The 15,898-nt window shown below is 31.1% G+C and overlaps 1 protein-coding gene and 1 non-coding gene across 4 annotated transcripts; both read left to right on the forward strand.

The window, feature by feature from the left end:
* The first annotated feature begins 156 nt into the window (after positions 1-156).
* Positions 157-14,079, forward strand: LOC130656385 (spermatogenesis-defective protein 39 homolog). Of its 3 annotated transcripts, none has more exons than XM_057459234.1 (19): positions 157-317; positions 753-958; positions 2,448-2,570; positions 3,742-3,795; positions 4,194-4,276; positions 5,200-5,268; positions 5,349-5,441; positions 5,577-5,610; positions 5,865-5,967; positions 6,150-6,192; positions 6,578-6,651; positions 6,752-6,839; positions 7,107-7,232; positions 7,473-7,514; positions 7,594-7,683; positions 8,284-8,373; positions 8,487-8,576; positions 8,721-8,825; positions 13,815-14,079. In XM_057459234.1, the coding sequence occupies exons 2-19, from the start codon at positions 757-759 to the stop codon at positions 13,830-13,832; spliced, it is 1,527 nt and encodes a 508-aa protein (XP_057315217.1). In that variant the 5' UTR covers positions 157-317; positions 753-756; the 3' UTR covers positions 13,833-14,079. The 3 variants fall into 3 exon arrangements, with proteins under 3 accessions (XP_057315217.1, XP_057315215.1, XP_057315216.1); XM_057459232.1 differs by lacking the exon at positions 157-317 and adding an exon at positions 412-536; XM_057459233.1 differs by lacking the exon at positions 157-317 and adding an exon at positions 412-536 and having other exon boundaries at positions 6,165-6,192.
* A 230-nt stretch (positions 14,080-14,309) lies between these two features.
* Trnal-uaa (transfer RNA leucine (anticodon UAA)) lies at positions 14,310-14,392 on the forward strand. Its single transcript has one exon. It is a non-coding gene; the product is annotated as a tRNA-Leu (tRNA).
* Positions 14,393-15,898: the final 1,506 nt, after the last annotated feature.

Below are 15,898 nucleotides of genomic sequence, written 5' to 3' on the forward strand. Positions count from 1 at the left end.
CTCTTTTTTATTTTGTTAAATTCCATGTAAGGATGCTACTTACGTGTATTTTTTCCCTGTTGATTTGGAAAGACAACAAAAAGAGATAATTAAGACAATCGATTAACAATTTGGTATTTTTAAATTCCCAGGCAGATATTTTTGTTGTTTAGAAATCAAATTCCGAGAAACATTTTTATTTTTTATTTTTCTGAGCATTTTCAGGAAATAATTTCAAGAAGTTTATTCTTTTTAGTGTTCCATAAACAAAAAATGATATAGCAAAGAAAAGTTCGAAATTCTGTTTACGAAATTCTGCTGTGAAGAATCTAAATAAGGTGGGTAAAACAAAGTTTCTTTTATTGAGATATTCAATCTCTGCACATTAATAAATAATATATTATTAATACTTAATCTGTTCATTTTCATTATTATTCTTATCATAGTTGAATTATAGTTAAAAATAGTAGTATGTTATGTTATGTCTGTTGGAAAAGAATGTTGCAGAAAATCAAAAAATCACAAAGTTTTAACAGGGAGAACCGACACCTTAGCAGGTAGCCCATGAATAAGTTCTGGAATTAGTAAAGTTATAGGACTTTAGTATAGCATTAAGATTTTATCTCTTTTTAAAAATAGCTTTAGTGTTGGTATTTTTAGGTTTTTAAAAAATAATTAAGTATCTGTGTTTCTTAACCGTGTAGAGCAGATCTTTTTTGTTGCTAGAGACTGTTACATTTGTACCAGTTTTTTTCTAACTTTATATTACTTAGGAGGATGTCTAGAGCCAACCCATTCGATTTCAACGAAGATGAAGCAACTAAGCAGTTCGAAAAAAATATCATCTTTGGTGTCTCGCCACATGACTCCAGCTACGTATCAGCTCATGATTTCATGAAGAAGTCATTAGCGGCAGCGAATATGTTGAATGATGAAGAGGACGACTTAAGTCAAATCACTGCAACAAATCAAGCTGTGGGTAAGTGCATTGTTTTGAATCGTACACTTTGACAGAATCTATTAACTGCTGTTGCTTGCTATATAATTGTGTATGAATTTGATTGCAATTTGTGGCATGCAGTGTATAAAGCAATTTGTTAATATATCTTCTTCTTTTTTTAAATATACTTTTAAGGAGAGCAGTGACAAAAGTGATCAAATATGAACAAACAAAATTTATATTTCTTAAGAATGGAATAACTATGGCATTATATTAAGCGTTGTTCTGTCTCGTCCTGTTTGTAATGTTTTAGATTAAAAATCTCCCAATAGAAAAGTGCACTTTTTTAAAGGCTTAAGTTCAGCACAGGGTAATCGGTTATTGTTGTAAATGTTAACCGTCCAAATTAGAAAAAAAAAAAAAAAAGTTTAGTTTATTGTTCATACAATAATTTTGTTAACAAGCAAGAAAAATATCGAAACTGTTCTGTTTAAAAACAGAAAAATTCTATGTAAAATTCTGAAGTTCTTTAAACAACAACAAATTGTGTTAATTTAAAGTTCAATTCTTGTAAACACAAGAGAATAATTAAAGTCGAAGGTGTAGCTAAAAGTTTAGTTACATCAAATATTAAGGTGAAATTTCAACTAGCTCTAGGAGCTTAAGAATAAAAATGGCTTTAACAACTTTTATGTTGACCAGGTATCCAAAATCAAAACATTGTTGTTGTTTCTTTTGTATAAAATGTTTTTATACATTAAGGTATTGTAGGAATTAGTTCAAAAGTAGTTTTTTCTTGTTTACGTTTTAAGCTACCATTTTTCTTGATGACAGGCAATACTGGACCATACGGCCTGTCGTCACTAAGGCAATCAAAATACCCAAAAACCTGTAAGTTCAGATGGTTAACAATTGATTGGAAATTTCAGAAAGAATTTTGAAGTTTTAAGAATTTAAAGGGAAACTAAGCTCAAAAAAAAATTTGTTAAAAAAATTTAAGAACGTTGTATAACATCTAAATAAACTATTGAAAAAAATTAACCCTTAATTGTCATTATTTAGACTGTTTTAGCCCGTTAAAGTTCTAAGGCTTTCTGAAATTAACCGTGTACTTCATTCACGCTTCCTCATGAACCATATAGAATTATAACGTATGAGCTGCAAGACTCAAAATCACTTAGTCATGAATAGCAGCGAAGAAAGTAGTTGTGCTAGTGAACATAGCGAAGTATATAGTTCTGAAACAGATGAAAGTATTTGCAAAGGGTGTTATGATAACGAACATGAATATACTGAATGTCAGTTGAAAAACATTTGTTCATCAAATTTTTGGTCTGATTAGAACAAAATGATGTCAGTAGCTTCATGACATGACTTTATGATAAAAAGGTGAAGAGTTGATTAGGTCAAAAATTTTGAATGTTGTTACTTTAGTGTTAATCTCTATAAAAATCAATAAGAATCCTACATCGTAAAAAGTCCGTTAATTTACTGTTCCACACAGTTGCATTAATTCTAATTATTTTAGCATTCTCAAAAAAAGCAGACGAAATAGATTCCCGTCCGGCAAGTAGATCATTTTCGAAATCTTCAGATGCTGCGCACTCTGCACGGGGGCAAGGGAGTCGGCCGTCATCTTACACAAAGGAAGGTAATATTTGATAAAATATTTTAGTTTAAACTGCCTATGTTATAATATTTGTTGTCTTTATAAATAGCAAGCTAAATCCTGTTGTTTCTGACAAGTAAATTCCTGTGGATCTTTGTACTAGTGAACAGGCTAGTTTTGTTTATAAGAGGAGTTTTTCAATTATAATCAGGAAACTTCGAGTCTATGTTGCACACTTTACATTATTTCAACAAAACTGAATTATGTTTAATCTCGGAATAAGCAATCTTTGTTCAGATCTCAAGCTTATTTTTTAGTCCATATCAAGATCTGAAGTTGCTTAATGGTTGCCGAATTATTTGAACTAATTTTCGTAATTCATGTAAGAGGAGGAAAGGAAAATAGGAAAAATAAATAGGAGTCACTTTTTTTTTAAAAAAAGAAATTTTTTTAAAAATAAACTGAAGTGTGCAACAAAGAAATCATTGTAGTTTTCTTTTCATGGAGTTTGATTTTTTTTTTGTTTTTAAGCGTGTCTCTTTTTATTTTTTGCGACAAATAAACCTTTTGTGTTGCTTGTGCTAATATTTTTACAGACTGAAGTTGCCTGATTATTTTACAAATCCAGTTTGGTGGCTTATAAACGAGTTGCCAATAAAAAGAACTTGTTTACATCTAAATCAGAGGTCACATGTTTTTGCATATCTGGTTGTCCTAGTTTAGGTGCACTGAATGTTGCTTTTTCATGCCAAGCATTATTGAAAGCTAACTATTCGACTGTTCAAAATTTATAAATTTTATATTGTGGTAAAGGTAATTAATAAATAAATCAAGCCAGGGTAAGATTACCTAATGACAACATTTGGCTATTGTGTGGCTAAGGCCTAAAGATTGTCAATGCTGTTTCTAAAGAGGTACTTTTAACAGATGTTTCTTGATTAGTTAGTTAAGTTCAATTTTTACACAATTTTGACTTAAATTTTGACACAGTTACTTTAATTTGAAAAATAAGTTTAAGTTGGGTTAGAAAACTAAGCATTTCTTATTAATAGGTTTTTAAGCAATATACATCAGATCTAAATATAGTATTACTATTGTATTATCGTGTTATCTTGAATATTCTTCACTAGTTGTACTTTGATAAAAGTAACTGAGAATCACAATTGTTATTGTCTCTCACATTCGCATTATTTTTATTGTTATTCCGTTGTAGGTTGGTCTTCTAAAACCCCATCTTTTACAACAAACTATCAAAGCATCGATGACAGTAAGATACACCAGTTATTAATTTATTATTAAAGAAATTAGAAAGCCTTGGTCTGAGTAAATTTGAACACTATAACTTTGATGCTTATGAAATGTTTGACTCTACACTATTTAATTGGTATTTTTCCTTTGCAGAATAATTTTTTTTTGTTATGGGTAATCGAGTTGCTAAGAGTGAGAATATAATTTAGGCTGAAATTTTGGATAGTTGAACAACCAAAATTGAAACTTGGATATTCTAACAATAATAAGTAGCAACAGGAAAGTGTAAAGCTGGATATAAATTTGAATATTACATCCAGCAACATGCCATAGCAACTTAGGCTAAAATAAAATAGAGCTGCTTATGAAAAATGTGTGTACAAATTCATTTGTATTCTTGCCCACCTTTTTTGTTAGTTGTTCACAACAAACCGCAAGTATCAGGAAGTGATTATCAACATTTGCAAGATGAATTAATCAAAGCTAAAAAAATGATAGAGGTAATTAAGGATTAATATACAATTAAAATATAATAAAAATATATAAAAATGTTTTATCAGACATGTTATTGTGTTTTTTTTATTTGCGTCGAGTAACATATTACTAAAATGATATTACTTTTGTTTTAATATTTTGTTAGTATTTTTTCTTTATATATGAAATGTTTTTACAAAATTTGATAATACTTCCTTGAAAAATTTATTTCTCTTCAGTATATTTTTTTTTCCATATTGTTGCTTTTTTCTCGTATTTCAATTGGCTAATCTACAGAAAATATGTATTTTTTTTTTCTACCGGAAAATGTGTGCAATGCTACAATGCAAAAAGCTTAATTTTTTTCCCTGATTGGCTGAATAATGTCATTGTTTTCCTGAAAAACGAAAACTTGTCGGTAAATTGATTCCAAAATTATGAAACAAACATAAATATTCACGATTCAGTTATTCTTTTTTTCACTTATATATTCATTAAATTGTCTTAAAGGAACCAGTCCTCTTCACCACAAAGTATCTTTTATTCACCTGTGACTTCAAAGAGATTTATAACACATTAAAGACTTGCTTTTATTTGATTATTAAAAATAAGGAAATTTATTATATTTCATAAATTGTACATAATCATTTATATTATTTTACAGTAACTTTATTTGCTGTTAAACAAAGAACTACATGAGCCATAGCTAAAATTGAACCATAATCTACTAAATATACCGAATACAATGATTTCGTGCTTGGTTTATATGACAAATTAGCACTTTTTCTAAAAAAAAAAATGTTATATTTTGTTATTTTTTACTTTTCGTATATCTCACTCACCTAAAGGCTTGGCAAATATCTAAACGGGAACATAAAAAACTCAAAAAATATTTTGGATATTTTTCTCAGCTGTTCTTTTATATTTTATATGCTTTCTTTTACAACAGACACTGAAATATGAGAAATGGAGCAGTTTGCCTGTCAAAGAAACAGTGAATCGATTGGTGGTTGGAAAGGTAATTTCTAATAATTTAAAAAAACCTATTTTATCGTGGTAGTAACAGTGCAGTATAATTTGATATTTATTTTTTTTCAGCCATATGCTTTGGAAGGTTATAGAGCGTTATCGCAAAAACAAGAACTTTTAGATGCTGCAGTAAAATCAAGAGATGGAAATGCTATAAGTACAGTATGTTGAAACAAGTCATATAGAGGTTTTTTTATAAGAAAACCGTTTTTTGACCTGAGCTGTATAATTGGCTAGAAAAAAAGCATGTAGTAATAAAATAAACGAGCAACTGTGTAAATATCTTACTTTCTTTAGGTTATCATATTCTTAGAGAAAACTTTAAAACCAAGTAAGTAATATCTGTGTTTAGAAAAACTACTAACATCATACCATCTTTTAACGTTGCAATTTCAGTCATAAATTAAAGCATTGTCACAAAACATTGTCAGGGAAATCTAATTTTTAAATAGTCTATGCTAATATAAAGTCATGGGCCCTTCTTTAAGATCCTTGGTCCTTTTATAGAGTCCTAAATCCTGTTTTTTTTTAGTGTGCCAATTGCACATTGCATGTGTTTTAGGCTACTTACATATTGTTATATAGCGCTGTTTTATCGAGAAATACAAAAGCGTCCTATAGCTGTCCGCCATTTTATTCAATACTTGCGAAAACACGAAAAATGGGAAAAGTTGGAAGATTTTTACAAGTTAGTTTTCTTTGTTATGTTTTTCTGTAGTCGTCAAAAGTACTACCTTTTTACTAGAGCAATCAGTAATATATTTTCCTTATACGTCTGAGCAGAAAAACTAAACAATCACGTTTTAAGGGGATTATTGTTCATTGTACGTATTCTATTTTGAAAAATGGTGCGATGAAAATTTTTTAAAGCATATTTTATTTTAGACATACACTTCTGCTTGAAGAAGCTGCTGTAAGTAGAAAAACTTAATAATTTATTATCTGCCCATGGTCAACTTTATTTCGTACCCTATTGTGGGTCTCATTTTGGATACTAAACAATGCTCGGCACACTTGGATTAAACATGTGCCTGCCGATTGTGTGTATTTCATACCAGGCCACTATTTAATTAAATTGGAAAGATAATTTACAAAAACCATAATGTTGACATATATGCCCTAAATTTCTAAATACCTATCTCAAGAGTTTGGTTATCTGAGAGTAGAATGTCTATTCAGTTTTTAGATCTGACGACAGTATAGAAGGAATAATTTCGTTATAAAATAAAATGGTATAGTAAATACAATAGATACTTCTTTTTTTTAATTTTTTTTACTATTTTTGTGGGATTTTTTAGTATTTGCGGTATGAACAAGTTAACTTAAAGAAAATTTTGACTGATCGAATGACAGGACTTAATAACTGGATTCGGTAAGTCTCGAATTTCAAACGTCAAATGGTCTAAAAATGTTTTTAAAAAAATTGCGAACGATATCAAAGATACAGTTTCTGGTTATCTTTTTACTTTTAGGGATTATGGCTTAAAACCTGAAGCTAGTGAGTTAGCATCATATGTGAAAGATGAGTTAACTTTACTGGAGAAGCAAAAAATATTAGAGGTAATTGCTGTGTACCTCCTTTTTTACGCAATGTTGAATTATATACACAACATGCAATACGTAACTTTTTTAGTTTTTTGATTCTGAATATTCTTGTTGAACCACAAATGTCAAAAAAAAAATCAACTGAAGCTTTTTGTTTTAAATTAGGGAAAAACATGATGTAAATAAATGATTTTCTAATTAAGTTTTACAAGCTTTGAGTAATCTTTGACAAGTACTTTTTCACAAATTCTATTGCTAATCGATCCACTCCCTTATTTTCAGGAGGAAGATAAGGTGCGAGCTGCAGCATCAACTGATACTGTCATGAAGTACCACCCACGAATTTCAATAGAACTAAAGTCTTTGATGACAACCATATCTTATTGCGCATTGTATCATTATGATAAGGTATTTTTAACGATTTTTATTTTATGCAAAGGAAAGGGTGGACCTATAAAAATATGTGATAAATTTGGTAAGAGGAGTCTTTGAAGAAATAAAACTTCAGGGAATTTGCCTATGCTTAAGTGCTGTTTGATTTTAAAGATCAGAATTTAGCTAAATGACGTAGTCAAACATTATTAAAAACTTTTCTTTGCATGAAAATTAGCATCATGATGGATCTAGTGTTTTTGTTTTGTTTCTTAGACATCTGCGTATTACCCTGAAAAGTTTAAAAAGGATTTTAAGGTATTATACCTTTGCTTTATCATGGTTTATTTTGTGTTGTTTAATAATTTTGTTACGAATGAAAAACTTGTTCTTTTAGATCACAAATAAACAATACGAATGGGCAGTACTTCCACCACGTGCTAATCTCCATCGTTGGGCTGATATACAAGAATTGTTAACGTCGTCAGTAAGTTTTGCTTGACCATATTACCCAGAGAAAATAGAGGATGTTTTATGACGACACAAATTGTAGTTGACCTCCCTTCTTTATCAAGTACTTAGAAATATTTGGCTTTGTATTTGTTTCACAATAGTACGAGACTACGACTACCGGCTCCTTAGAAGGTTTTAAGTTAATTTAAAACTACATGTATTTCTATGAATCAGTGCTAAAATTACTAATATAATATTTATTTCCTAATATATGTCGTTGTTGCTGTTATTGTTGTTGTCGTTGTTGCTGCTACTGTTATATAAGTCACCGATTTTTGAGTCCTACTTGGTGGCCAATGTATTTTTTAATTGGATCCTTGTAAAGGTTTTTTTTTTTTTGCTGTCACGCAGAATTTCAGAGAGTTGCACCATAACAGCTAACGTTTTTGTTACCTTAATTTACCAATAAGCGTTTTAACGTATCCAAATGACTGCATCATGTAAAATTTTATTTTTTGATTTTATAAAGGGGGTTAATTTTGGGGAGTTAGAAGAATCTAAAGAACCTCTAAGTAAGTGTTTTTACAGTGTCAGAATTCTCTTGTATTAATTCTTACATCTCTTAATCTTTTAGGGATTTTTAGGATTTAAAAAAGGAGAATCAAGCAACATGGGATTTGAACAAGTGGTTTCTGTCTTGCACAAAGCCCGAGCAAATGAAGAGGCATGTTAATATTTTAGTCTACTGCTTGTTTGTTTGTTTTTACTTTGTTGTTGATTGTAATCTGGCATGTTTTGTGATGCAAAAACTTGATATTATTTTTTACATATTTGTAGATATTAACGAAATATTTGAATTTGATATCAAATTCAGACTTACGACTTAAATTTGCAGAAAAATGTGGTATGCACGACGTAGCTATTGAGGTACAATTTTTGCAAGCTATTCAAGGAGTTTTCAGTCAGAAAATAATACTTTTCTTATTTATTTTCTTCTTTAATATTTTTAATTTTTATATTTATTTACTTTATATAATTTTTGGTGATGTAATTGGTTCAAATCGCTTTTAGACATTGGTACAGATGCGTGACAGAAGAGGCATGGAAGAATACCGTTTAAAAATTGGCAGCTCTTCAAAATATAGACAAAAGATTAATGATTTACTTAACAATTCTGTGAGTGTAGACTTTATGGCTTCCTAATCATCCTAAGCTTTTATAACATTTTTTTTCTTTAAAAAATTTGCAAAACTTCTTGCCGTTTGTTACCTTTAACTGTTTTCTAACTTTAGCCTTCTTTCTTTTACTTTTGATTTTCTTTTTATAATTGTTTCCTCAAAAAAATTTTTTTCAACTCTGTCTCTTATGTATGGTGGCCCATCGGTGTCAACGTAAAAAATATGATGGATATGTCAAACTAAAAAGAAAAAAAAGATAAAAAGATAAAAAATTAAATCAATAAAAAGTAATATTAAAAAATTCAAATAATTAGAATAAAAAAAATGTTTTTATAATGATAAACAATTTATTAAGAAAAAAATCTTATATAAGAAAAGATTCTTTTTTAAAAAAAACAAGAAGCCCTGGGGGCTCTAAGAATTTCCGCTCGCTACCAAAATATTTGATGAAAACCTGCTAATTCGTTGTGTTATTGTGCTAAACATTTGAGGAGGTTTGGTGCATGAACCTCTGAAGATAAAGCACACAAGTGACATTATATCTTACAACAAACGCAAACAAAACGAAACGTGTCATAATAAACTCACATTTTAAAATAAATTGCTAACAAAAAATACAGCCTAACATTCATGGTAAGTCTTGCGATTGAAACGTGTATGGTCTTAAACGGCATTTAGTTGACAAAAAATCAAAATTTTGCTGTGACCATCATTTTCAGCATACTTTTTTTATTAACTGTGCCAATTTTTGTCGAAAATAAAGCAGTTTTAATTTTTGGTTAAATTTTGGCCTAAAATGACATTTAGGTGACAAAAATCAAACTTTTGTACCATCATCATCTTCAGCATACTTTTTTTGTTAACTGTGCCAGATTTAGCCGAAAATAAAATGGTTTTAATTTTTGGATCAATTTTGTCCTAAAATGACATTAAAGGTGGCAAAAAATCAAAATTATTATGTCACCATTATGTTCAGCATACTTTTTTTGTTAACTGTGCCAAATTTTGTTGAAAACAAATACTAATTTTGTCCTGAAACATCATTTAGATGAGTTCCCAGTAGTTGGGGAGCTTGGGTGCGAAGTTTACATCTGTGAAGGAGGAACGTGTAATCCCAGGGTCGATTTTTTCTCAAAAAATGCTCCAAAAGAAAAAAACGACGGTTTTAAAGAATTTCCTACGCCTTCGGGCGCGGAAATTCAATGAAAAAAAATTACACGGTGTGGCCCAGCGCTATCAGTGTCACAAGCCCTGCAATTGGTCATGGTTTTATTCACCGCGTAACTAAGCACGCTCTTTCGTTGTGTTTATTTATTCAATGAGGTGAAAAACATGGCGGAAGCAAATGCGAGGAATGAAAAGTTTAAGAACTTTAAAAAAGAAAAATTAGTGAAAAAAGGAATAGAAGTGAAGACAAGGATAAGAAGGGGTAGAAGGTACATTCCATCATGGTTCAAAAAATGAATCCAGTGGCAACTGGTAAGTTGAAGAAATACGAACCAGAAAGAGCTAGGGACTTCGTAGACTTTTCAGAATATTCAAGTTTATCTCTGGACAATGTCAAAAGAGCATGCGAGAAGTATTATGGCGAACCTGAAGGATCGTGCGATGTCTTGTATAGTGAGAGAGGACCATCATGTATTGAGGATGATCAGATAATAGGCAAAAAAGTTTTGCTTGTTCGATTTTTAGCAACAGCAAAAGTATCGACAGATTATATCAACAGCCAAAAATGTTCTGACCTACACCAAAGGAACTTGTCTTCTATTTATAATAAATCGAGGAATGCGTATTCAGACTCAACAAGTTCCATCAAACGAAGAAAGAGAATTGTATGTTCAAGCATTAATAGCAGTGTGTTTCCAAAGTCAGTAAATCTGGGAAACTTATTAAACCAAAAGAGGAATGCACAACTGATATAGTGTTAGAATCATTTGAAATAAACGAGAAAAAATGGTTTAAGAGCGATAGTAAACTTTTCCATGTCGAAAAGGAACATTTTGCAGAAGGAGCATTTCGTTATGCATTTAAGGCTTATACAATGGAAAATTATGTGAATAAACAGTATGTTATTAAAAAATTTAAATCTTCAACCTGGAAAAATGTAGCACACTAATATGGTATGAGTTTAGAGGAACACACCCGAAAACAGATCCAGATGCACATGGCTGCTCAAGCAATAACAAACCGTTTGAAAAAGCGGACAAAATCTTTGGCGAGTTTTGAACAATTTTTTATTTACAATAATGTTTATTTTGCAAATCTTGCGAATGAACCTGTAACAGTTGAACCCTTTGTGCCTGGGAACTTTAAAAAGTATATAAATAATGATGGGGTGCCAGTACAAAATAAAGTACCCCTTGAAAAGGATTTGTATGCTAAGGCTGAATGTTTGGCCCACTTCTCATATCAAGATAGCCAAGAGAGGCTACTTCTAGTTGATTTACAAGGGAGTGATTATACACTATATGATCCTGAGATTGCTACGTCTAATGACCTAGAAATGGATAATGAAAGATATTTTTGCTCTGGTAATTTGAATGAAATGGCGATTGATAATTTCTTTAGCCAGCACAAATGCAAGCTGTATTGCAAACTTCTGTCGTTAACAGAAATAGAAATGGATTCAGAGGAGGACAAATAGTCCAGTCTGAAGTACAAATAGTCCAGTCTGAAGTGGATTAGCTTTTTGTATGTTATTTTGTTATATATTATGTTACAAAGAATGATATAATTTAATATATGTGTCCAGTTACTAAAAATTAAGCAGTTCCACCTTGCGATATTGAAAGCTGTGATTTCAAAAACTTAAAAGCTGTGACTAATTCATTACACTTTAAACATAGCGGATCAGGAAGTACATCAGTAAAACTTTCAACTTCTTCAGTGGAATAGTGATTTGGTAGACTGTCCAAATGTGCCAATTCACTTACTTCCTCCAAAGACTCCTCAGTTATGTTGATATGTTTGTCCTCAGCGTTATATTTTTCTGGGAATGAAAACATGTGATTAGGTATTCCAGTTGGTAATTCTAATCCTGATTGATGCCTTATGCGATAAGAGTTCCACATACGACAAAATGTATCGCATTCTCTTTGAACTACAGGAATGAAAATATAGGATAGCATTTTACGATCGAATGTGCAACTCGGGTCATACAAATGGGATAATAGTAAGACCATACACTGCTCCTTTAAGTATTTTTCGAACCGTTCATGCAAATCCTTCCACCATCTTTCTATTTTGTTAGAGGTTGATTTCCCATACTCAATACACTTAGTGCTGTCCTCCAGATCACAGAATTTGTCAACTAAGTATGCATGTATCGTTGCCATTACTCCAGTCTCGCTTCCACGATCCATGCGTAAATACATAGGCAATTTCTTTGTTTCTAGAAGATACTCAGTGTAGAATTTTCCAATCAATTTTGGGTCAGAGTTCGACGTCCATACTTAAGAAAAATTATTTTTCTGGAAAACGTGTCTAGACAACCATACACGGCGAGAGGAAATGTGGAATTCTGATATCCCATCATTTTGTCATGGCCATCAAGAGAAAAAGTCCATCCTGGCCCATCAGAAATAAACGGTCTTTTGAGAGTTTTTTTTTTTTTTTTTCACATTTCTAGACCCCATTCCATCAGGATCTAAATCGAATAACACATCTGCTACAAGATTCCTAGGTACACAAATATGGTGTTCCGTTCTGAGTTTATGATTCATGGCGCGATATCCTAGTAATTTGCCAGGACCTTGCAACTCACATTGAACGGCTTCCTTAACAGTTGTTAAAGGCGTTGCATTGTCGACATACTTTATATGAAAAAATTTCAATCGCCTGGCTAAGGTTGGAACACTCCAGCAGTATTGTGGATACTTCTTTCGAACAAAGTTTCATATTCTGTTTCACGTAACATTTCAGTTCCTCATGCAAAGAAATATCTTTGCGCCAATCAGCCATGTTGTCTCATTTAAACAAGCCCTGCATAAGTTACGCGTATAGAGCAGACCAGCGGTGTGAAGGGGAACTTCCCGGTGATCTTGATTTTGATACTCATGGGCCACGTCGACGGTTTTCATTTTAAAGAAAAAGAAAAGAAAGAGAAACAATACAACAATTTTGTTTTTACTTTATATATTTATACTTTAAATAAATAATAATTAAAAAAATAATAAAATTAAAATAATAATTAAAGAAAAAACAACATTTATTCATTTTATTGCTTTTTTTACGTTGATCTCAATGGGCCACCATACTTATGTTTATTTCTCTGGATTTTTTAATTTATTTTTTTCCTATTTTATCAAAAAGTTAATTTTTCAACTGTGATCATGACTTTGGCAATGTTACTTTCAAATATTGCAGCATTCCCAGGAGTTAATTGAGTAAACACATGATTTTTTTTCTCAAAAAATTATTCTTTTAAAACTGACTATCCTTCTAAATACTTTTATTTTATCTATCGATGTGTGGTACCTCAGACATGTACCTAAATTTTCTGACAGAGTTGGATTCATACCTTAAACCTCGGAGTTTTAGATTTGCTAAGGATGTATCTCAGTTTTGCTAAGGATGTATCTAAGGTATCATCAGTTTTGCTAAGGATGTATCTCAGCCATTAGTCCATAGGGTAAATAGTTGTTAATAAATTGTTGAAGGTCGAAGTTGAACTTCTGTTATCTGTCGATGGGTAGTACCACTTAAAGGTTAACTAAATTTCTTGTAAGATGAAGGGTAGCTACATCTAGGCCGGAGTGACGATCTGTCCTAAGATTGAATGGCAATCTTGTTACTTTCAATTGTTTGTATTTTTTATTCTTAAAAACTAGTTTTCATCTCTCGCCATCTTTCTTTTACTTTTCATTTGTTTATAATTGTTTCCTCAAAAAATTATTTTTCAACTTTTACCATCTTTCTGTTACCTTTAATTTTTGTTTGTAATTTTTTCTTGAAAAGTTATTTTTATTTTTTTACATCTTTTTTTTAGCAAATAAAATGGCGTTGATGTTGCTGGACAATGTAGCTGCCAATAGAAGTCCTTAACGAAATATGATACTCAAAGAAGTTTTTAAACTTGATAAAGAAAATTGAAATGATGTTAACCATGTGTATATATTCAGTTTATCTTATTTTTATATGTAACTCATACACCTTATTGTATACATAGCAGTAAAAACCTTTTTTTGTAAAAAATATAATTTTGCTCTGTCCTCTATAAGTTTTTTTTACCGAAAATTCTATTTATTTCTAAAGCTTATTGTTTTAAATGCGTACAGATGAACTCTCCCTAAACTAGCCTAGAATACACATGAACTAAAAATAGCTAGATTGATTAAAAGATGTTACAAGGAGAGACACAAACAACCTAAAAACCTACCGATACTGCCTGTTAAATGAAATTTAAGTAGTGAAAAATGAAGTATTTTATTTTCTTTGTTGAAATAAACTATGTTTAAATATCAATTCCCTTCAAGTAATCTTCACCGAGATGGCCGAGTGGTTAAGGCGTTGGACTTAAGTTCCAATGGACGAATGTCCGCGTGGGTTCGAACCCCACTTTCGGTAAAACATCACTTTTCATTTTTTTTTTAATATTTTTTACACTGGATATTTTTGCTTATCAAACCAGGCTTTTTTATTTCGGACCCAATACAACTTTATTTAAACGTTTTGGTTTTTTTTTTGAATCGTCATATCACAAATGTTGAAACGATAATTTAAACTTTTATCTCCATTTCCAACGCAATGCTACAAACGCCATTGTTTATTTTAAAGCATCAGGGTGTTTCGGCTCTTCTTCTTTGATAATATGGTCATTTTTTTTCCACGGAAGAGTCGAAGAACAACTAAAACTTATAGTTGGATACGTGTTTATGTTTACATTACTCCCCCAAAACATCCTTGTGTTCCTGGGCATCTTGTAGGTAAGAGGACCTGGGAACGAGGTTGTCTAGTTTAACTTGTCTGAAAAATGTCGGTTATCCAAAGCGGGAACAGGTAAGTTGGCGCGGTGCTATCATGGTTGCTTCTAAAAAAATAAGGGAACTGTGAGCTCTGTGACAAATAGTACAAACAAACAGGTTTTAACTAAGTGTATCAAGGAAATATTAGCTTTAAAAATACAAACGCATACCTTATCATTTAAAAATGTCAGTAGAAAAGTGATTATAAATATTGACTAATATTTTTTTACTGACAAAATATTTTTTGACGATCGACAAGTAAATGGAAACGTTTCTGTTTGTAGTTAAAATTGGTATAGAAAAATAGATCATATTTTTTAAGCCAAGCAGTTCCTAAGTAGATGAAAAGTTGTTGGTAACTTTTAGTCGACAAAAAATGACCAAATTTGTTCAACTTATATTTTGGCGACGAAAATTTTATGGACCTTTCTTTCAGGGGTAAGGTATCGGAAACGTGTGTTGTGTAGAATGCGGGACTTGGGCCGGAATGCCAGGCACGTGGGTGCGAAATTATAAGTCTACAGAGAAGGGACATTTGATAATTTAAACTTTGACAAATGAGAATTTTTTTACGTTGACAGTGCATTGAAATTTACTAGAGAATAACAAAAATTCAGGGGGAATTTAAAAAACTTATTTCGGGATCGCCGTACACCCGATCACTGCAATGACCTTGTGTAAGAAGTTTAAGCGAATTTTTAGGGTTTAACTTTTGCGATTTCGTGCATATAAAAACTGTCTAATAAAAACATTTTGCAAGTAGCAAAAAGTATAACAATTCTTAGAATTATCATATTCCATAATTTTACAATATTCATAACGTTTTTCTTGGAAAACTTCGCCTAGTTACTTTAAGAAAATCGAAAGCGTTTCTGTCATCACATACGTTCTTTTGTGCGATTTCAATGCTCTATTGCTTCTATTTTAGGTTTTAATTTAGGAATAAATGAATCATGGAAACACCCAGTGGTAAATCTTATTCTAAGGCAGTGTGACCATGGCCTATCCGAGCAGACGCTGCAAACGATCATCTGTATAGATTTTTTCTTTCTTTCGGGAGTAACAAAAACTTGACACGTGAAAATGAAAATATGTCACTGTGGTGTGT

The sequence above is a fragment of the Hydractinia symbiolongicarpus genome, chromosome 9, assembly GCF_029227915.1.
Source record: "Hydractinia symbiolongicarpus strain clone_291-10 chromosome 9, HSymV2.1, whole genome shotgun sequence".
NCBI classification, from domain to species: Eukaryota; Metazoa; Cnidaria; class Hydrozoa; order Anthoathecata; family Hydractiniidae; genus Hydractinia; species Hydractinia symbiolongicarpus.